We start from the raw sequence: 21,474 nt of genomic DNA on the forward strand, positions 1-21,474 counted from the left end.
CGATGGCTCCCACATAATCTAGTAAAAGATGGACCAAACAAGCAAGAGTTTCTCCTAGAAAGGTACCACTTGACGGATGTAAAACTTTCATTTCTCTATTTCTCCCAATTTCGTTAAGTTTTGACCATGTGCCCCTCACGTAGAGGGGGTATTTTGGTTCACGGGAGCCAAATTCATCCCAGTTTACCCAAATTTTAACCCAGAGATGTAAATTTTTTCGATAGCAATCCTAAAATTGCGCCTAAAGCGAATTAGAAAAGTTTCAACTTGTGTTTTACTGTTACATCATTACACGGGCTCGAGTGAATTGAAATACCCCTCCATGTTTAACAAAATTTGGAGGAATTTGAGAGAAATTGAAATGTGTCCTTGAATTGCTCAAAATTGAAACTATAGGGATAAAATTGACAAAATTGAAACTATAGAGACCAAAGTGGTAAAACTGACAAACTACAGGAACTAAAAAATAAACTTTTGCTTTATTTTATTTGATGAAATGGTGTTTTAAGTCACTTACTGGGCCATTACAAACAGACAAGCTATTTAAAGCTCAACTTTGATGTTTTTATTTTGGGTAAACTACCGAATTACCCCCTGAACTTGTACATAACTATCAATTTACCCCTCAACTTTTTCTTCAGTAAATTAAGGGCTTGCATTAAATTTTATTATCAATGTTCCTCCCATCGTCAAAATTCCCACATTTCATCCATTAATCCGTCCATTTGACTCACATTGACTTTCTTTTAAGGGTTATTATGGTCAATCTACGTGGATTGAATTACCCAGGTGAACCTCACTTCTCATTTCGCACCTCCAAGGTTGATCCTCCATTTGTTTCTGGCGATTTCCATCTATCTGTGGAGAGAGAGAGAGAGAGAGAGAGAGATGAGGATGAACTTACCTGGCAGCATTGATGGGTCACACAGAGGGAGTTCGAAGACGACAGTTCATGGATGTTGCATCAAGGGTCTGTTATTGTGGAAGGGTTGCAAAAATTCAGACTTCTTAGACCTCTTCACATCCAGGACGAAGATTTTATGTTTGTGCACTGGTGAGTTAAATTTTGAAGTTTGGGTTTCAAATTTGCAGTTTTGAGTTTCCAAGTTTTAAAAAATTGTCTTTGCAGAATCGTTGTCAAATGTGGGAGTGGGGTGACCCTATTATGTGCAATAGATTTAAGCAAACAATTCCAGGACTGTTGAGGAGAATTAACAAGTTGGAATCAGAAAAAAAGAAAGGGAATTCGAAGCTAAAAAACCCATGGTTTTGGGTGTTGTTGTGCATGTTTGGGATTATTGTGTGGTTGATTTTGAATGAAGATAAAGGCACCAATGGGCAGCTGTAGAAAGGGATGGGTAGTTGGCATTTTGTAAGAGTTATAAAGGGATGGGTGCTTGCCATTTTGTAAGGGTTAGAAAGAGCCAAAAGACCTGTTCAAATGGGTGGATTGGAAATTCATCTGCAAATTCATGTGCCTCATCATCAGCATCATCATCTAAACCAACGCCCACTACAAACTGGTTCCCCAACTCACCAACATCAGTTTCAGTTTGAACTTCTACTTCAATGAACTGTGGAGTGGAGGCAGATGCCTGGCTCTCTAGGAAATGTGGTTGAGGCTTATATGAGAGATATAAAGGTTGAACTTTAGAGGTAGGTGTGTGCTCCATAAACTCAACTACATGGGCATCTACTTCAATTGGAACAAACCTCTTTCTTTTGTTCCAGTAGTGCTACTGTATTTTTTGATGGTCGTATCCTAAATACTTCCTATGTAACCTTACTCGAACATACTTCCCCTATGAAATATAACCTCCATAGTAAATTTCTAGGGAGAAAAAATATGGATCACCTATTAAAAAAAAAAGAAAAAAAAGAAGAAGATATAAAACCACTATTTTATCACACCAACTTATCTTTACTGCCCATTTACCATTTTAAACTTGAAATTGACTAAGATCCACCAACAATTATGCAGACAAAACAACACAAATGCTTCGGGACCACATGTATTTCATATTCAAAAAAGCATATCAAACAACACCACAAAATGTCAAAAGAACTGACAGACCACAGAATACACAAGCTTAAACAATTTCAAATTGGAAAAAGCGATTACTTACTGTACTTGGGAGGAGGCCCTCTGTTCCGCAACTACAGAGGCAACACATCCAGACTCATGTTGCGTCCAATCAACAAAGCCAAAAGAAGCTTTATGAAAAAGCTTTCAGATTCCCTCGATTTCGTCCCTCTCCAACCTTCGATTTCGTCCCTTTCCAACCCTCAATTCCATCTCTTTCCAACCCTACCAAACTGAGCGAGATGTGAGAAGTGTGAGAACTGACCTATTTAACCCTAGGTAATTAAAACCACTTTGGAATGACCAAAATAACCCTCAAATGGACGGATTAATGGATGAAATATGAAAATTTTGACAATGGAGGGAACATTTATAATAAAATTTAATTCAAGTCTTTAATTTACTAAAAAAAAAGGTTATGAGGTAAATTGATAATTATGTACAAGTTCAATGGACAATTCAGCAGTTTACACTTTTATTTTTTATTTCCTGTTTTACAAAAGAATTCATAATAAACCCTAGGACCAGAAAAAAAGACATTAAAATTCAGAGTGCGCGCTTCCACCATCGGCGGAAGAAATGTCAGTTTCTGAGGAAAATGCGAATATCCGAGACCACCATCGGCGGTTGCTGGCGGCGAAATACGAGCTGAGACGAAATCTGTACAAAGCCCTCTGCAAGGACCCGAGCCTTCCCAGCGATCTGCGCGAGGAGAGCCGCTTCAAGCTCTCCAAGCTGCCCAGAAACAGCTCCTTCACGCGCGTCAGGAACCGCTGCATCTTCTCCGGTCGCGCACGCGCCGTCTACGAGACCTTCCGTATGTCCCGTATTGTCTTCCGTACTCTGGCATCTAAAGGCATGCTCAATGGCATCAAGAAAGCATCTTGGTAGCCACCGAACCGGTGCGTTTCGAAGTTATTCATGTTATTGTTTGCAATTTTTCTGCTTCCGGAAGTGGGTTTTTTAATAGATCGAAATGGTGTTTTGCTTGTAGCATATAGATAAGGGTATAAGCATGTAGCATCCAAAATAAATGTATCTCCTTCTCTGTGTTTCGTTTTTTGGCCAGTTGTTTGAATTTAAGTATTCTACTACTTTGCTCTAAATAAGTATGACAACTTTAACTGATGTCCATTGTACCATTTTTAATGGATTACTACGACACCCTATGACTTGCATGTTGAACCTATTTTTCTTTTTCTTTTTGGTCTCATGGGGCTGAGTTGCATTTACCAGTTTTCATCTTTTGTTTTTCTACAAAGTGGAATGGATGAACTTAGTGAAGATGGGGATTTTGGCAAATTTGTTTATGCGTCTTTCTATGGTTGTAAGAACCCCGCTTAACATAAGAATAGAAATGCAGAACCCCAGCAGAAATTGTTGGTATTTGCCATTTTTCGTGACTTTAATGTTCATACACAATGGCAAGTTTTTGTAGGGATAAGACATGATAGCAGGTCAAGGTCTAATGGTTTTATGGGGCTGTGGGTAAAATAGAAAACAAATTTGGCATCAGTTTGAGAGATGGAGATGTTGTTGTCAACAATAGGTAGAAACTGTAGAGGTTTCATTTGAAAGTTTGGAAGCAACATACTGAATTTTTTTTGTTGTTTAAGAAAATGAGGGAAGCAGAGTAGCGAAAGATCATCATCTTGTATTTTTTATTGTTTAGAGAAATGAGGGTTTAAGCAAGCAAGAGAGAGGTACGTGAAACATATGGCTCTCTCAGCTTCAGAGTTGAGGAAAATGGTTGGCTTCCAGCGTGTGTTTCTTGTTGACATATCCACTTTCCCCCTTTTTTGAGCGTCTATGTAGTATGTATAAATGCCTTTAGAAACAAGATTTAGTGTTCTGTGTTATAGAGCTTATTAGATATATAATCTAATGGAAATTTTAATGTCAGTTTGAATGATTTAAATCTATTTTGCTAGGCAATCTAACAAACATTTGTTGTGTTTCTAGACTCGCAGTCTAGATCATTGGTTAGATGAAATCTTTAACCTAATAGGCCACATAAATGTCAAATATATGTGAAATTGGATTGTTGCCCTTGTTGAATTTTGACATATTAAGTCTAGTGGTATTTCTCTTCCATATATCAGAATAGTTCCCAAGATCGCACTCTCCCGTTGATTTTTAGAAAATTAAAGTAATTGGTCAAAATTTGAAAGCTTTTAATTTTTTTATAGTATTTGAAAGCTTTTAATTTAAATGTGAACTAGTTTGACACTGTTCTTTACCTTCGTTTGAACATAGGCAATAAGATATTTTGGGAGCACTCAGAACACAAGTGAAATCCACTATAAAAGATGGCTACCACATACCAACTAGCTCTTGATATAGTGGTACGTTTCTTCCCAATGTTGGCTGATGTCTCAAATTCAAAACCTCCCTCCCTGATTGATAAAATAAATAAATAAATGATGGCTTCCACATAACCTAGTGTAAGATGGACATAACAAGCAAAAGGGTTTTTCCTAGAGAGGTACGTACCATTTTTACACGACGGATGTAAAAGTTTCATTTGTCTATTTAAAATTCTAAAATCCTTAATAATATAGTACGCAAAACAAGAAGAACCTTGCTTCTAAGCTTTGGGACCAATTGTTTATTCAATATCTGGTTGTTGTACTGCTTACTGAGGACAAAAGCTTGCAATGCCATCTAAAAATGGTATTGATCGCCATATAGCCACCCTTGCCATATAGTTAGGTCTCTAAGTGTTTGAAAGGAACATTTTGAATATTTGACCTTATTTTTCTTGGGCCAGATTAGTGAGTGCATGAGTCTGGTTAAAAATGCAAAGACATTCCTGAGCTCAGTTCTATTGATTTTTAATGCTTCGTATATAATGTCAGTATATATTATACAGTATATAAGGTCTTATAACGTTGAATTATTACGGTTTTCAGGGAACTCAAGCAAATTTCTTCCCGGCTATCAAACAGGCCACGATAGACCTTGAATCCAAACTGGACCTCAAAAGAACCTCACACATTTTTCTGAGAAGTGACTGCAATCAAGCCTTGTTTCTGCCTTAGCTTGTTGAAATTTTTTAGATCAAAGTTCATCTTGAATTTCGCTGTGATTGTTGACTATAATGGCAGATGGATTGAACCATTACTTTCATTACATTTGTCATGTAGGATGCATTTTGGTGATTTTTGTTTCCTTTATAGGTTTAATATGTTTGATTATATCTCTTCATCTTTCCCCATCTCTTTCTTTCTATAGTTTGGATTTTTGGGAACAGAGATTCTCTTTTTTGAATGCTTTGAATTTTGAAGCCTGATATGTATGGCTTAGGCCCTATGTGTGATCTGAACTATTTTTGCTTTTTGGTTGTCAGAGCTTCAGCTTGTTAGAATTATTCATATGGGTTACTCTTCCATAAAGACTGATATCTCTCACTCACAACTTTCCGAGTTTGAATTTCGAAAGAAATTCCTCAGATATGTTTAATGCAGGTCTTTTTAATCTCTGGGAGACCCAAACTAAAAACTTGGGGCCAATGTCATCCCAGAAATTTGTTGCAAGAAACAGGGTTTAAATTAGCATTTAAAAGAATTCAATACACATTACACCCTTTTTATTGGGTCTTAAACAAGAATTTTGCTTGCACAACTCCTGCATTTTGTAGGAGTGTTTGCAAGAAATTGTCAGCCAAAAGGCTCAAAACAAACAATGGTTTGTGTTCCTCAAGAAGTACTCCACTGCGGTTTGAGGGACTAACAAGGTGGAAGGTCTGTAGGTGGAGGCAAGATGGAGTGATCTGAGTCTTTCCCACTTTCCACCACGAATGCAGTCTTCAAACCCCAGCTGGTATGGAGCTCCAAATGACAGTGCATGAACCAGACACCTAAAGATGATAAAATACGTTCAAAATATTAGTGAAATTTCAAAAAAAAAAAAGAGATATTATTCTTGCTTAATTAGCAACTTTGAAGTATAATGTAGCATGCTATTTGGTTAGTTTGATGTGTTTACCTGGATTATCAGCCCTGAACCTTATGGCAACCCAACCACCGGTAGGAACTCCGATTGTGTTTCTTTCGGGAGGATCCACCAAGTTATACTTTGCCGAGTCCTTTTTGGGGTCGAAGTTCCCAACTCCAGTCCCAACAACAAAGAAATTGTAACCATGAAGGTGGAAGGGATGAGACTCCACTGTGAGAAGATTGGTGTCTTGTAGCACCAACTCAACTGTTGAATTGAAGGCAAGTTTGCTGAGACGGGTGCCTACTTTAGTGCCAAGGCTGGCAGTGAGTGGTGCACCAGTGTAATTGAAAGGTGTTGGAGGGCGGTCTGGGAAATCTGTGGTAAATACTCCCTTGGTGTTGAAATAATGAGCTTGAAGCAGCCCAATTTGGGGCATCACAAATGTGATATTGTTTAAAGAAGCAGTGAGCTGTGTTCCATTGAGGCAAGTGGTGCATTGGTTAATTCTCAACCCGATCGTGTAAAAGAGATGTCGATCAACTTTAAGAGGTACACTGGCCGGGAACTGTGCTGTGTTTAGACTTCTTAGCTTGGCATTGAAGCTCATTGCGAAAGCTGTGTTATCAAGTGCCGGAAGTTGGGGAAGAACTGGCTGCACACTATTTGGGATGCCTTTGTACTGCAGTATTCCAGTGGCAGTTTTGTTGTCAACGGAAACAGGTGCATCCATGAATGGCCTAGCTGCCATGAAATATCTGCCGGGTGCTTGGTTGGCTTGAACGAGAACATTCGTGGTCTGACCTGGCGCTATTAGTATTGCTTGAGATGTGAAAGGTTTGGTGTAGACTGCATCAATTTCTACCACTGTCAAGTTGTGACCGGCAATGACAAAGAATAGCTCATCATTGAGTGCAGCATTGATGATTCGTAGCAGATACGTCTTTCCCTGCTCAACCTCCAATGCATAGGTATCCGAGATAGCAAAAACAAGGAAGGATGAGAGTGCAAAGTCTCATTTTTTATGTCCAAATGGCAGTGCCATAAAACAAAAGTGGTCTCAGAACATCTAGTGTCATAGATGGGAAAAGTTCTCGCATTCAATGAGTATATACAACGTAGCTCTCACGATAACTAGTTGCACGTCCACCATGTGCATTGTATAAACTCGTTGTAGGCAAGAACTTTTCTACAGAAGGCAGTGGCTTACGTTTTTCAGAACATGGAAAGAGAGGCCCTGGCTTCCCATTGATGGTGTGTGCATCTGACATATTTGGTGGCAATCCCAGTTTGTTTCCTTGTTTAACAACCTCTTCAACGTCGTTATTCCACCATTCTCCTACACCATTCATGAGAAACAATACAATCATTTTCTGCATAAACTCAAAAAAATTCTGTATATAGTTACAAATCTTATAGTTGCACCAACTCGCCTAAGACAATATTAGCCTCCTGGTATGGCTGAAGAAATGGAAAACCAGTCCCTTGTTTAGGCAAGATGACAATTGCTCCATACACAGTGGCTCTTAGCCAGAAAATATGTGCATGCCACCATAGAGTTCCTCTTTGCCCTGTTATAGTGATATTGTAGGTGTAACTATGTCCTGTCTTGATAGGACATTGTGTGATATAGGCAGGCCCATCTGCCCACCCATTTCTATATTGCTTTAATCCATGCCTGAAAATTCAATCAAAATGTGACATTAATAAACCCAAATGTTCATTTTAATTTTATGCTCGCATAATCATATGAATTCAAATATAAATTTCCTACCAATGAATTGACATATTGTATTTTGCATGGTTGGTAACATTGACAAGAAGTGTATCTCCTTCTCTAGCATAAACTGTAGGTCCAGGGAACATCCCATTTACTGTAACAATTGGCTTAGAATGGCACAACCTGCTCACATTCTTCACTTGAACCTGAAAATAATTTTTGGAACAGATAAATAATAACCAGGTATATAAAATGCATGCAATTTAAGTCTGCCATTTTGAAATGCTTACATCGAATTGGTATGTCTTCAAACCGGCTTTTGCCGGAGTGGAAAAGAACCCAACTAAGCATAAGAAGAGAAGTGCAGAAGAACCCCAGCAGAAACTGTTGGTTTTTGCCATTTTTCGTTACCGAATCGTTTCTATACAATGGCAAGTTTGTAGGGATGAGACATGGTAGCAAGTCAGGTTCTAATGGTTTTATATGGCTGTGCCCAAAATCTAAAATAAACCATCAGTTTGTTTATGTTAGATGGAGTTGGTGTTGTCAACATTAGGTAGAGGCTGTAGAGGCTGTACATGAAAGCTTTGAAGCAAAATACAGATGGGACTTTTAGTGTAAAGCCAACTTGAAGAGGCAAACAGAGTAGCTGAAGAACTTAATCTTGTGTTTTTTATTGTTTAGGAAAATACAAATATAAGCAAGAGAGCTACTTGAAGCCTAAATATTGGTAACTTTACCTTCAAGGAAAATGGTTGGCATCAAGTGTATGTTCTCTGTTCACATATACACTTTGGGGCTTTTTTTCTTTTGTTTTGGCTTCTACCCCGTCAACCTTAAGTGCAGGTTTTTTACTTTTCATAAGTAAATGAGGTTGGTTGGTTTAATATGTGAGTTGAAACTTGAAAATTGTTTTCCTATGTCAGGTTTTTTTTTGGCTGTTGTCACTTGAAATCATTGTTATGGAGAATAATATTAGCCATTCCTAGAAATTTTATTCAGTTTGGGATGGTGAATCAATCATATCTGTTGTGCCTCTTCAGGTCTGATGCAATATGGATGCAAAATGGATGCTTCATCTGTAGTTTATAACAGTGTTAAAGCACATGCTTCTGTTGCAACATTACACCAAAAAGAGATTGAAGGCGGAATTGTTTGGGCACGCCAGCTGGGTGGGAGGTAAATCAAATGTGTACAGCTTACTACAAATTCGGAAGTTGTTGAATTGCTCTAGCTCATACATTCATTATTTGAACCAATTTAAGAAGTTCCATTGTTTCTAAGTAATTTTGGTTTTGGGGTTTGTTGTTACCATTCAAGTTGAGCTCTATTTGTTCTTGGATAAAGTTCAGATAGATAATAAAAAGGACGAGGCACAGATATTATAGATTTTAGCAGTATCTGTTGGGCAGTTCAGGGACCATAAACAAAAAATATATGCGGAATACTGATGTTGACATGCTCTTACTCTGCGTGCAAGGAAAAAACCAGCATTGAGATTTTGTAAGAGATAAAACTCAGGCATTTATTTTTTGTTTATCTTTTTTCCCTTATAGGTAAAAATTCCTGGCACCTGCCTACTCATAATTAAAAAGAACCAGCATGATATTTAGCATTATCGGTTGTTAGTCATGTTATTGTTGTCATTGATGTTATTTGCAGTGTTGGAGTTATTATATTTGCTTATTGTTGTCATTTATGTTATTGGTGGTGGTGGTGTTATTATATTTGCTTCTAAACAGCTCGGTTGTTTTTCTGGGCCAGGGTGCCAAGACTTGGAATTGGAAGCTCATTGTTAGAGATATTCCTTTCAAGGTTTTTTTCTCATTGTATTGTCATATGACATTCTTTTTCCTTTGGGGGAGAGCTTAAATTAAACTAGTTTGCTTACGTAAATGCAGGCCAAAGAGAATGAAATAGAAGAGATATTTTCATCAGCAGGGTTTGTCTTGGATGTAATTATACCACACAATTCTGACACAGGGTATATTGTCATTGTCCATTGTTGTTTTCTCTCTTAATGGAAATATATTTTCTGTTCTTCATTCTTATTTTAATTTTTTATTCCTTGTTCGCAGGTTACCTAAAGGTTTTGCATTTGTCCAATTCACACGCAAACAGGATGCAGAAAATGTACATTTGTGATTTGTGCTTTACTTTTGGAGTACATAATGAAGCCCTGGGTTCATTAACATTTTTCTTTTTCTTTCTCAGGCAATTAAAAAGTTAAATGGACAAATGCTTCATAAAAGACCCATAGCTGTTGACTGGGTTCTTTCAAAGCAGATGTGTGGTAGTGTCACTGTAAAAAAATGCTCTTCTTGCTTCAGAAGATGGTACTTGTGGCATTATTGTAACTCTATTCTCATTTAGCAAACTTTTGTCTCACTGTAATGGATTATCCTGAATGGTTGGCATTTTCTTTCCTCAAAACATTAACAGGAAGGTCTTAGTCTTGAGGGAACTCCAGCTGCAGAAGGGGTTTCGGCTAGTGATATGTTGAAACGCCAAATGTTAGTTTATTGATTTCTTTGTTTCCCTAGATATTGCATATGCATACCCTCTCCATGGGATACCATAGCACGATACAATTCGTACATGATTTTATTTGGACAAAATCTCTTTTCAATTAATACAATCATTTGTAATTTAATCCTTCAATTTTTGGTCCCCGTAACGTGTATTTGCATTTTAGTTCAACTACTTTTCTCTTAGCAAAATTTTTATTAAAAAAAAAGCTTATAGACTTTTCTTGTTTTATAGTTCTCATCTTTGAGGCTTTTTCTGGGTATATTTGTATGGAACTTTCTCTTATTTGTAATTGATATTGTTAATGCAGATAAAATTCTTGGAGGATGTGAAGAAAGGAAAGCTTGTTGCAGAGAATTTCTCTTGTGGAGCTGCTTTCGTTGAGTTTACAGAGCATCAGCATGCACTTGTGGCCCTGAGAGTTTTGAACAACAATCCTGGTAACTTAATTCCTCAAAAGTGTAATATCCATATTGACATATGAAGCTGATTATTGGTAATCTCTAAACTGCAGTCTCAATTTCAGTCTTATTATGTTGGAAACATATATATTCAAATGCATTAACTCCATTGTATTATAATTGAAGGTGATGGTCCTAAGCATCGCCCAATTGTGGAGTTTGCACTTGAGAATGTTAAAAAATTGAATATACGAAATGCTAAGATGCAAGCACGGCAGCGTGCAGTGCAGCTCATCGTAATCGGGAAAACGTGCATCAAAATGAAGGCTCAAATAGACCAGATACTCATCCAAGCAAGAAGTCCAAAAACTCAAAACAAAAAGGGTAAAAGCAAAAATTGGATGATTCAGTACCAAATAAAGAAGATGAATTTGAAAATAAGTTTAGTGATGGAGCTGCCACCGAAAGACAGAGAGGTTCTAAGTGGCAGAAAAATGGTCCATTTGGAAAGGTAAAAAAGATCTCATCAAAGGTATCAGGACAATCAACAACAGAGAAGGCGGAAGGCTCGAAACGTGAACCAAACAATCATCAAGATGGCAGGAAGGCTGGTGGTGGAAGATCATCCGAAGGAGAAACTGTGGCCATTGATGCGCAAAAATCAAAACCTTTGAGAAAGACAAATATGCAACCTAATAAGAGGAAGCTGCAGGAGCAGAAAGAGGTAGAGGGGGTGGGGGGTGGGGGGTGGTTGGGGGGGGGGGAGAGGGAGGAGAATGTGACTAGGAGAAAGAGGCCAAAGAAGAATAAGGACCCATTAGGGAGGGATGTTACAGATAAACTCGACACGCTGATTGACCAATATAGATCCAAGTACTCGCAACGGAGCTCCGTCCAAACTGATGGTGAAAAGCAAGGTTCCAGAAAGCTTAGTAAATGGTTCCAAACATAATTTTATGTTGATTTTGTAAAATTGCATGATAAGTCTCACAAGAAAGGAGTAAAAGCAGTTGCTGGATATGTAGTTGCTATAAATTTTGCACATTGTTTTAACTTTTGCCAATATTTGTAAGCATGAAATTTACTGTCTTGCTTTTTGGTTGAAAAACTATTGATTTGTTCAATTCCACCTGACCTCAAACTTAGGCTTTTATTACTCGTAGAGATTTCTCCTCGTAATGTTTAAGCAATATTTTCGAAACAAAACTCAGTTTCAAATTTTTTGACAGACTTGGTTTGGCTGGTGCAGTTTGGTTTCTTGCTTTTAAGTTAAGATTTTCAGGGTTAAGCCTTATCCCTTCATAACTTCAAAATGATGCTTATTCTATATCGCATTTCATTTCATCTGGTGTATTTATGCAGAGGAATTAATTTATGAGAATGGAAGATGGCGCTGCGTTGCTAATTCTTTGTCGGCATACCTTTTTATTTTGTGCTAACTAAAAGGAAAATCTAAACATACAAAAAATTAGCAAGGAGAATTCAAGAGAGCAGCTCCAATTTTTGATCAAATTAACCAATTTAGAGTAAATGAACAAATAGATTCAGTACTTTTATCTAAACAAAAAAAATAAAAAAAGACAATTAAAGAAACTTTGTATCTACTAAGAAGAGAAACTAAAGCCGATCAAAATCGTGGTACAAATATATTCATCTACAGCTATCACTTGTAGAATTAATATCCTAGATACAAGCCATGAGCTCTTCCATATATGATTCAGTCCATTTAGAGTAGCTGTTATCAACATTCTCAGAGTTACTTGGGCTGCAAGCATCCTCTACTTTGGTTTCACAAAGTATTTGTTCAATGTTGAAGATAGGATTGTCCTCGAAGAATGTCAGATCAATCGGATCAACATTATCATAAGAGACCACAAGTTCACCACCAGTTAGACTAGAAGAGTAGCCTTGTTGTACATGTGATGATGATTCTTCAGTTGATCCCATTTGATCATCTTTTTTCATCTTTTTATTTGTGCTCCTCTTCTTTTGTACTTGACCTCGTGATGAACGAATTAAATTTATTTCCTTACTCGAGGCCCTATCGTTCTTCCTCATTCGGCAAATCACGAAATCGAAATCGTAACTACGATCATTGTAGTCATTCTTGGGACCAACAAAAAGACTATATTCATCCAGTAACCACCATGTGTGCTCCTCGGACCCTTTATTCTCATAGCGGAATTTTCGTTTTCTGCCAATGGGGTTCGAATTTCCATTGTCGTCCTTAATGAGTTTGAAGGATTCAGTTTCACTCCAGGTACCGCCGTGGCCAATGCTACGATCCATGCGCTTCGTGGTTAACTTTTTGAGCCCGGAAAGGAAATATAAGTCTTGATCAACAAGTTGAGGCCCTCCGTACTTGTTCCAAATCTCCGAAGGCTCCAACTTTTTGCCGAAGAGATCGCAGGCACGGATGAAGTTGCTGTACGGCGGCATCAAAGGCTTTCTCTGAACCAACAAAGTGTGGAGAAAGGAACCCACAATCTCTTGATCAGTGGGGTGGAAACGGAAACCTAACGGCACATTATGATGATGTGCCATTGCTTGCTTGCTGCTGCTAATTAAGAAGAGAAAGAGAGAAGAGAAAGAGAAACCAAGTGACGTTGTTTGTGCGTAATCTGAATTCTATTTATAGGGAGTGTCGGTTTAGGGTTTCTTTTTAGTTTCCTTCCTGCGTAAGGAAATAGAATTCCAGATGAAACATGGAAACTCTTTTTTGTCTTTTTCTTATTTTGTATTAATTTGAAAGAAAATTTGATTGGCCTGAGCAGTTTTGGTACTTTATTATTTTAATTTTTAATTTTTAATCAAATTGAATTGAATAAAAGGAGATTGGTTTTGGTTATGTTCAATTGTACGTCAAGTTCATTGCTTCCCCTATTATTGTTATTTCGTCGATCCTGAATCTTCAGTCGCCAAAATTCTCAGAGTCAGGGTTTTCTTTTTTCAATTTTTTCAATTTCGTTTTTCGTTTTTCCTTCTTCTCCTTTTTCTGTTTTTGTTTTTCCATACTCAGGTAAATTACTGAATTGCTTTGTTTTTTTATGGAAGATATTTTCTTAGCAACCAAACAGCTGTAAAGCTGAATGTTTTTAAGCAACTGAAGGTTTCTTTTAGGTGGGTATTTGGTTATTGCCTCAGAGATGAATGATCTAATGACTAAGTAAATCCTCAGTTACGTGGACCTCAAGAAACAGGCCATGAAAGACCTTGAATCGGAACCCGACCTCGAAACGGGCAAACTTGGCCCTACTGATGAACAGAACCTCACCCAATTTTTCAAACAAGTGACCACAATCAAGGCTGCTATGGAACAGAACCTCACAAACCTTCTTCTTGATCATCAGGACCCGAATGAAGAAACCAAGTTTACTCACACTGCTAAAGTTCTTTGAGGGCTGACATGGTAGCTATTCTGAGGAAAGCAAAAGGCATCAAAGAAAGATTGGAGTCGCTTGACCGCATGTGGCTAATCGAAATGTATATCAGTTGAGTACAAGGAAGGCAGCCCTGTTGATCGAATGAGGATTTGGGTGACTACTGGTTTGAGAATTAAGCTGAGAGAGATATGATGAATGATTTTCAGTCCTTGAGAGAACAGATCGTTCAAGAGCACAAAGAAGGTCTCAAGAGGAGGTATTATAATGCCACAGGAGAGGAAGCAAGTGAGGAAGTGATAGATGATTTTGGAAAGTAAATGGGAAGGTCAAAGTTTTTGAGGGGAAGGCTGAGCTGGCAATGGAGAATCAGGAAAGGCATGAGGCCTTGAAGGACTTGCAGAGAAGCTTGACAGAACTCCATCAAGTTTTCCTGGACATGGTAGTGATGGTTGTAAAGCAAGGGGAACGAATGGATGATAGTGAAAAGAATGTGGCTGATGCTGGAGCTTACATTCATGGTGGAACCAATGCTCTTTATTCTGCTCAGCAGATGAAGCAGAGAAGAGGAAGATGGGTTTGTTGGATTGGGGCTTTGGTGTTGATTGTGTTGCTGGTATGCCTGATTTCCATCTTAGCTTCTTGAAATCGTAGAGATCAAAGTTCATCCTGGATGAGGCTGTTATTGTTGTGCTGTAGTGGAGTTTTGGTCTGTGAATAATATACTGGAGTTGACTATACTGGCTGGCGGAATCAATGGTTGCTTTCATTACATTTGTCATCTAGAATGCAGAACTATTTTGCTCTTTTGTTATCAGAGCTTCAGTTTGTTAGAATTATTCCTCAGATATGTTTAATGCAGGTCTTTTTAAGCTCTGGTGGATTAAACCTAAAAATTTGGGGCCAATGTCACCCCAGAAATCTGTTGCATGAAAAAGCGTTCAAATTAGCATTTAGAAGAATCCGATACACATTACACCTTTTTATTGGGTCTTAAACAAGAATTTTGCTTTCACAACTCCTGCATTTTGCAGGATTGTTTGCAAGGAATTATCAGCCAATAGGCTTAAAACAAACAATGGTTTGTGTTCCTCAAGAAGTACTCCACTGCGGTTCGAGGAACTAACAAGGTGGAAGGTCTGTAGGTGGAGGCAAGATAGAGTGATCTGAGTCTTTCCCATTTTCCACCACGAATGCAGTCTTCAAACCCCAGCTGGTATGGAGCTCCAAATGACAGTGCATGAACCAGACACCTAAAGATGAACAAATATCGTTCAAAATATTAGTGAAATATCTAAAAAAAGAAGAGAGATTATTCTTGCTTAATGAGTAACTTTGAAGTTTAATGTAGCATGCTATTTGGTTAGTTTGATGTGTTTACCTGGATTATCAGCCCTGAACCTTATGGCAACCCAACCACCGGTAGGAACTCCGATTGTGTTTCTTTCGGGAGGATCCACCAAGTTATACTTTGCCGAGTCCTTTTTGGGGTCGAAGTTCCCAACTCCAGTCCCAACAACAAAGAAATTGTAACCATGAAGGTGGAAGGGATGAGACTCCACTGTGAGAAGATTGGTGTCTTGTAGCACCAACTCAACTGTTGAATTGAAGGCAAGTTTGCTGAGACGGGTGCCTACTTTAGTGCCAAGGCTGGCAGTGAGTGGTGCACCAGTGTAATTGAAAGGTGTTGGAGGGCGGTCTGGGAAATCTGTGGTAAATACTCCCTTGGTGTTGAAATAATGAGCTTGAAGCAGCCCAATTTGGGGCATCACAAATGTGATATTGTTTAAAGAAGCAGTGAGCTGTGTTCCATTCAGGCAAGTGGTGCATTGGTTGATTCCCAACCCGATCGTGTAAAAGAGATGTCGATCAACTTTAAGAGGTACACTGGCCTGGAACTGTGCTGTGTTTAGACTTCTTAGCTTGGCATTGAAGCTCAATGCAAAAGCTGTGTTATTGAGTGCCGGAAGTTGGGGAAGAACTGGCTGCACAGTATTTGGGATGCCTTTGTACTGCAGTATTCCAGTGGCAGTTTTGTTGTCAATGGAAACCGGTGCGTCCATGAATGGCCTAGCAGCCATGAAATATCTTCCGGGCACTTGGTTGGCTTGAACGAGAACATTCGTGGTCTGGCCTGGTGCTATTAGTATTGCTTGAGATGTGAATGGTTTGGTGTAGACTGCATCAATTTCTACCACTGTCAAATTGTGACCAGCAATGGCAAAGAATAGCTCATCATTGAGTGCAGCATTGATGATTCGTAGCAGATACGTCTTTCCCTGTTCAACCTCCAATGCATAGGTATCTGAGATAGCAAAAACAAAAAGGGATGAGAATGCAAAGTCTCATTTTTCATGTCCAAATGGCAGTGCCATAAAACAAAAGTAGTCTCAGAACATCTAGTGTCATAGATGGAAAAGTTCTCGCATACAATGAGTATATACAACGTAGCTCTCACAATTACTAGTTGCACGTCCACCATGTGCATTGTATAAACTCATTGTAGGCAAGAACTTTTCTACAGAAGGCAGTGGCTTACGTTTTTCAGAACATGGAAAGAGAGGCCCTGGCTTCCCATTGATGGTGTGTGCATCTGACATATTTGGTGGCAATCCCAGTTTGTTTCCTTGTTTAACAACCTCTTCAACGTCGTTATTCCACCATTCTCCTACACCATTCATGAGAAACAATACAATCATTTTCTGCATAAACTCAAAAAAATTCTGTATATAGTTACAAATCTTATAGTTGCACCAACTCGCCTAAGACAATATTAGCCTCCTGGTATGGCTGAAGAAATGGAAAACCAGTCCCTTGTTTAGGCAAGATGACAATTGCTCCATACACAGTGGCTCTTAGCCAGAAAATATGTGCATGCCACCATAGAGTTCCTCTTTGCCCTGTTATAGTGATATTGTAGGTGTAACTATGTCCTGTCTTGATAGGACATTGTGTGATATAGGCAGGCCCATCTGCCCACCCATTTCTATATTGCTTTAATCCATGCCTGAAAATTCAATCAAAATGTGACATTAATAAACCCAAATGTTCATTTTAATTTTATGCTCGCATAATCATATGAATTCAAATATAAATTTCCTACCAATGAATTGACATATTGTATTTTGCATGGTTGGTAACATTGACAAGAAGTGTATCTCCTTCTCTAGCATAAACTGTAGGTCCAGGGAACATCCCATTTACTGTAACAATTGGCTTAGAATGGCACAACCTGCTCACATTCTTCACTTGAACCTGAAAATAATTTTTGGAACAGATAAATAATAACCAGGTATATAAAATGCATGCAATTTAAGTCTGCCATTTTGAAATGCTTACATCGAATTGGTATGTCTTCAAACCGGCTTTTGCCGGAGTGGAAAAGAACCCAACTAAGCATAAGAAGAGAAGTGCAGAAGAACCCCAGCAGAAACTGTTGGTTTTTGCCATTTTTCGTTACCGAATCGTTTCTATACAATGGCAAGTTTGTAGGGATGAGACATGGTAGCAAGTCAGGTTCTAATGGTTTTATATGGCTGTGCCCAAAATCTAAAATAAATCATCAGTTTGTTTATGTTAGATGGAGTTGGTATTGTCAACAGTAGGTAGAGATTGTGAAGGCCAACTTGAGATGGGGACTTTGAAGCAAAATACAGATGGGGACTTTTAGTGTAAAGCCAACTTGAGAAGGCAAACAGAGTAGCTGAAGAACTTAATCTTGTATTTTTAATTGTTTAGGAAAATACAGGTATAATCAAGAGAGCTACTTGAAACCTAAATGTGGATATCTCAACTTTACCTTCAAGGAAAATGGTTGGCATCACGCGTTTTTTTCTGTTCACACGTACCTTTGGGCCTTATATTTTTTTTCTTTTTTGGCGTACCATTGTTGACATTGTATCTGGATTTGTTTGTTTACAACAGGATTTAGCATTTAGTGTTTAGAGTTTTGTTAGAAAGATTATGAAATGAAGGTTTAATTTAATTTCAAATAAGTTATCTCTATTTGAATAGCTTATTTTCCGTCGTCAAGTAGCCTAGCACATTATGTTGCTAAATTGTCAATCTCGATCATTAGAAAAATAAAATCTTATGAGCAAAAACTTTCATTTATCTATTTAAATTTTAAAATTCTTTAACGATATGGTAAGGGAAACAAGAAAAACCTTGCTTCTAAGCTTTGGGTCCAACTGTTTAGTCAATATCTGGTAGTCACTGCTTATTGAGGACAAAAGCTTTGCAATGCCATCTAAAATGGTATCGATCACCAAAAGCTAGAGTAATGTGTCCCAAAAAAAAAACCAAAAGCTGGAGTAACTTTATTTGTTCAATTTGATTAGGTGCCTGTAGTGGTAAGTTGAAAAATATCTTGGTTTGGTCAGTTGATTTTCACTATCTTCTTCTTGGATGATCTTTAGGATATACTATTTTCCTTTTTTGAAAAAAAAAAATTTTAATTACTGGTTTGCAAATAAAAGTCATTTTTCTATTAGATTAAACCTCTTTCCAAGAATTCTATAGCAAAGGCCTTATATATGACTCGTAGATGTAGGGCTGGGCATTCAAATCGGTAATCCGGTTAAACCGCTCAAACCAAACCGATGGTTTGGGTTAGTCTGGTTTTTTTTTCCAATCTTTTTTTGATCATCGGTTTGAACCCAAACCAAACCAAAATATATGGTTTGGTGTACAATTTATAATATTCAAAACCACGGTTTAACCAAACCAAATTGATGATATTAAAAAAATATTATAAGAAATATAAATAAATATATATATATATATATATATTACATAGTTTCAATCTTTTCTTTTTCTTCTCTCTCCATCTATAATACATAGTTTCAATCTTTTCTTTTTCTTCTCTCTCCATCTCTCTGTTTGTCTTGTCTCTATCAGTCTGTCTTCACTCCTTCACACCCTCTCCCCATCTCCCTCTTTTTTTCCCTTCTTCTTCTTCTTCTTCTTCTTCTCCTCTCTCTCTTCTTCTTCTTCTTCTCTCTCTCTCTCTCTCTCTCTCTCTCTCTCTCTCTCTCTCTCTCTCTCTCTCAGAAAGCCAAAAAATCCAAACCAACCCACCAAGTCCAATTAATCGAAGTGGTCAATTTTTATCAATTATGGTTTAGTTTTGGTTTCCAAAATAGCATAATCGAGGCTTACAGTTTGATATTCGGATTAAATTCAAAACCAAACCAACCCAGACCGAACCCACTCCTACTTAGATGAGACCCTATTCACTTTGTTTAAGACTACAATCTTACTTTGCTTTTTATTTGATGAGATATGGGCTTTTAAGTCACTTAGGCCAGTGGGCCCCATAAATAGACACCACGTGGCTTTTTTTTGTTGGAAATGTGACTTAACTATTTTTTGTTTTTTTTGTTTTTAGGTTTTTGGGTTTTTTTTATAGGAAAATGTGACTTAACTTTAGAAATTGGGCCGTAACACTAAAGCAAGTATACATGTCGTGTGACATAAATTAAGCCACGTTAACACTTCTCATGCATTTAGTATTTTTGGATTTTTGCATTGCCATGCATTGTCTTGCTTGTTTGAAGATCAAACCCAACTAAGATATCAAAAGAGAAATGTAATGGTGTATCCAAAAAAATATATATGTAATGGATGTATATTCGAAACCTATCTCATTTCAACTCACAAACATTAGATATCAAAATCAATGCCGAAAGCAACATATATGCAATGGCTTTTAGCCACATTTATTAATGTGCACTAGACTATTATTAACACATGTTGGTTCTCTTCTGGGTAACATGCTCGATAAAATGCCTCAAAGAAATTAAAGAATGCAACTGGCATGGTTGTATTTTTCAGCCGGTAAATATTAGAGAAATCATATTATTGTATTACATTGTGTTAACTCTTTATTAAGGGTAGGGTCTACAAACACAAGTAAATCTCACCTCTATTAAAGAGACGGTACACAATGTGCCATAATAATATAATCTTTGTAGAATTTTCATTTCCAAGGCCTTTCGTTTCTGTAGAAGTATCAGCAGTCAGGACTGGGAGCAAAGACATGTCAAGAGGAGACTCATGAAGGTGAGATTCATTTGTTCATGCACTCAGTCATTCATCATATGCATAGAGATACTGCACATTAACAGTTGGGTACTTTTTATGATACCAGGTTTTTCAATATTAGATTATTGCAGAAGTCTGCATTTATCTTTGTTATAACTCATTTCTGGGTGCAGGTTGAGAGAGAGGAGCAGTGTTAGATTTGCTAGCTGGTGGCAAATTTGTGTAGCTGTTTGGGAACTTGGCAAGCCATGGAAGCAAAGAAATGGGGTTTTACTATAACCTTGTTCATCTTTGCTGTAGTGCCTTTCCCTCTTCTAATCCTGCAGAATCCTAATAAACCATGGTATGGTATGCATTTGCAATCTGCTTTTACCATTTGGATTTAGTTGTTCATTTATAACCACTGAAATGGAGCCTAGACAATAAAAACATAGGAATTCAGGAAAGGAATGGCCTAACAGGAATTATTATTATTATTATTTATTTTTTTATATTTAGAAATGGGTGCATTGTTGTATTGGCTTGGTTCTATGTCTAATTAACAATGATCTTAAAAGTTGTGTAATAGTTGGTTGTACTTGGGTGGTCTTTTTTCTTTGGGGAGACTTTGTTTGGAAAATGTCAAAGGAGAGAGAAATTTTTTAAAAGAAGCTAAAATGGACAAAATTGCCCTTATTTATTTTTGGATTTCCTAAGGAATCTTTTACATTTGCATGTCTTTTGTTTGAAAGTTGAGAGGTTTTTCTGTCTTTTTATAAAAAGCTTTGGCTTTTTCCAAAAATGAAAGTTTTTTTTGTGGCTTAAACCTAAATTTACTTTTTTTTTTGCTAGGTCTGCCTCCGTGTGACGGACTCAGGATCCGAACGTCGTAGGGTCATAGTGTAAATGTTCCAAAGAAAATTTAAGAATGGGTTATTTTTCTTATCTATTTTTTCTCTTCCAAATTTCATTCATTTCTTGGACAAATATACTGTGAATGATTTCGATTTATCATTTTTTTAAGTATGTTTTTGAGTAGTTTCAATTCATAAAATTTCAAGCCAAAATTTTATTGTTTAGACTTTTTTGAATATTGGTTTTAGCACTGTTAGAAAAACAAGCCAAAATTTTATTGGGTCAGATATTTTGCCTGCACATCTGGTTCCAATATGTTGGTTACTGCATTTTGTTCTAATTACAATGAAGAAAAACAAGGTTTTTGTGTGTGTGTGTGTGTGTGTGTGTGTGTGGAGAAATTCTTAAGTGTTAAATAGTGGTGATAAAACCATGTTGTGGTCATCCTTAGATAAAATTACAAGTAAAGCTCAGCATTCATGGATTCTAATTTCTAAGCCAGTCGTTGGAATTTGGGAGGAAGAAATAATAATAAATGGAACAAAG

General features: G+C 37.4%; 5 protein-coding genes, 1 long non-coding RNA gene and 1 pseudogene across 6 annotated transcripts; 4 read left to right on the plus strand and 3 right to left on the minus strand.

Moving 5' to 3' along the window:
* The first annotated feature begins 2,588 nt into the window (after positions 1–2,588).
* On the plus strand, positions 2,589–3,261 carry LOC117637051 (ribosomal protein S14, mitochondrial-like). The gene has a single exon (XM_034371804.1). The coding sequence runs from the start codon at positions 2,663–2,665 to the stop codon at positions 2,972–2,974; it is 312 nt and encodes a 103-aa protein (XP_034227695.1). The 5' UTR covers positions 2,589–2,662; the 3' UTR covers positions 2,975–3,261.
* A 1,077-nt stretch (positions 3,262–4,338) lies between these two features.
* LOC117637052 lies at positions 4,339–5,426 on the plus strand. Its single transcript, XR_004587138.1, has 2 exons — positions 4,339–4,428; positions 4,996–5,426. It is a non-coding gene; the product is annotated as an uncharacterized LOC117637052 (long non-coding RNA).
* Positions 5,427–5,811: 385 nt separating this feature from the next.
* On the minus strand, positions 5,812–8,192 carry LOC117637049 (laccase-11-like). Its single transcript, XM_034371803.1, has 6 exons — positions 8,030–8,192; positions 7,794–7,945; positions 7,453–7,697; positions 7,230–7,358; positions 6,071–6,994; positions 5,812–5,942 (listed from the first exon to the last, which is right to left on the minus strand). The coding sequence occupies exons 1-6, from the start codon at positions 8,138–8,140 to the stop codon at positions 5,812–5,814; spliced, it is 1,692 nt and encodes a 563-aa protein (XP_034227694.1). The 5' UTR covers positions 8,141–8,192.
* A 613-nt stretch (positions 8,193–8,805) lies between these two features.
* On the plus strand, positions 8,806–11,621 carry LOC117638442 (RNA-binding protein 28-like). The gene is made up of 7 exons (XM_034373567.1): positions 8,806–8,918; positions 9,482–9,554; positions 9,641–9,723; positions 9,818–9,872; positions 9,954–10,043; positions 10,579–10,708; positions 11,080–11,621. The coding sequence occupies exons 1-7, from the start codon at positions 8,806–8,808 to the stop codon at positions 11,619–11,621; spliced, it is 1,086 nt and encodes a 361-aa protein (XP_034229458.1).
* A 731-nt stretch (positions 11,622–12,352) lies between these two features.
* Positions 12,353–13,213, minus strand: LOC117638443 (protein CUP-SHAPED COTYLEDON 1-like). The gene has a single exon (XM_034373568.1). It carries the CDS (start codon positions 13,211–13,213, stop codon positions 12,353–12,355), a length of 861 nt encoding a protein of 286 aa, XP_034229459.1.
* A 602-nt stretch (positions 13,214–13,815) lies between these two features.
* LOC117612227 lies at positions 13,816–14,695 on the plus strand (annotated as a pseudogene).
* Positions 14,696–14,979: 284 nt separating this feature from the next.
* Positions 14,980–17,551, minus strand: LOC117638742 (laccase-11-like). Its single transcript, XM_034373847.1, has 6 exons — positions 17,389–17,551; positions 17,153–17,304; positions 16,812–17,056; positions 16,589–16,717; positions 15,431–16,354; positions 14,980–15,302 (listed from the first exon to the last, which is right to left on the minus strand). The coding sequence occupies exons 1-6, from the start codon at positions 17,497–17,499 to the stop codon at positions 15,172–15,174; spliced, it is 1,692 nt and encodes a 563-aa protein (XP_034229738.1). The 5' UTR covers positions 17,500–17,551; the 3' UTR covers positions 14,980–15,171.
* Positions 17,552–21,474: the final 3,923 nt, after the last annotated feature.

This window comes from Prunus dulcis, chromosome 8, assembly GCF_902201215.1.
Source record: "Prunus dulcis chromosome 8, ALMONDv2, whole genome shotgun sequence".
Lineage (NCBI taxonomy): Eukaryota > Viridiplantae > Streptophyta > Magnoliopsida > Rosales > Rosaceae > Prunus > Prunus dulcis.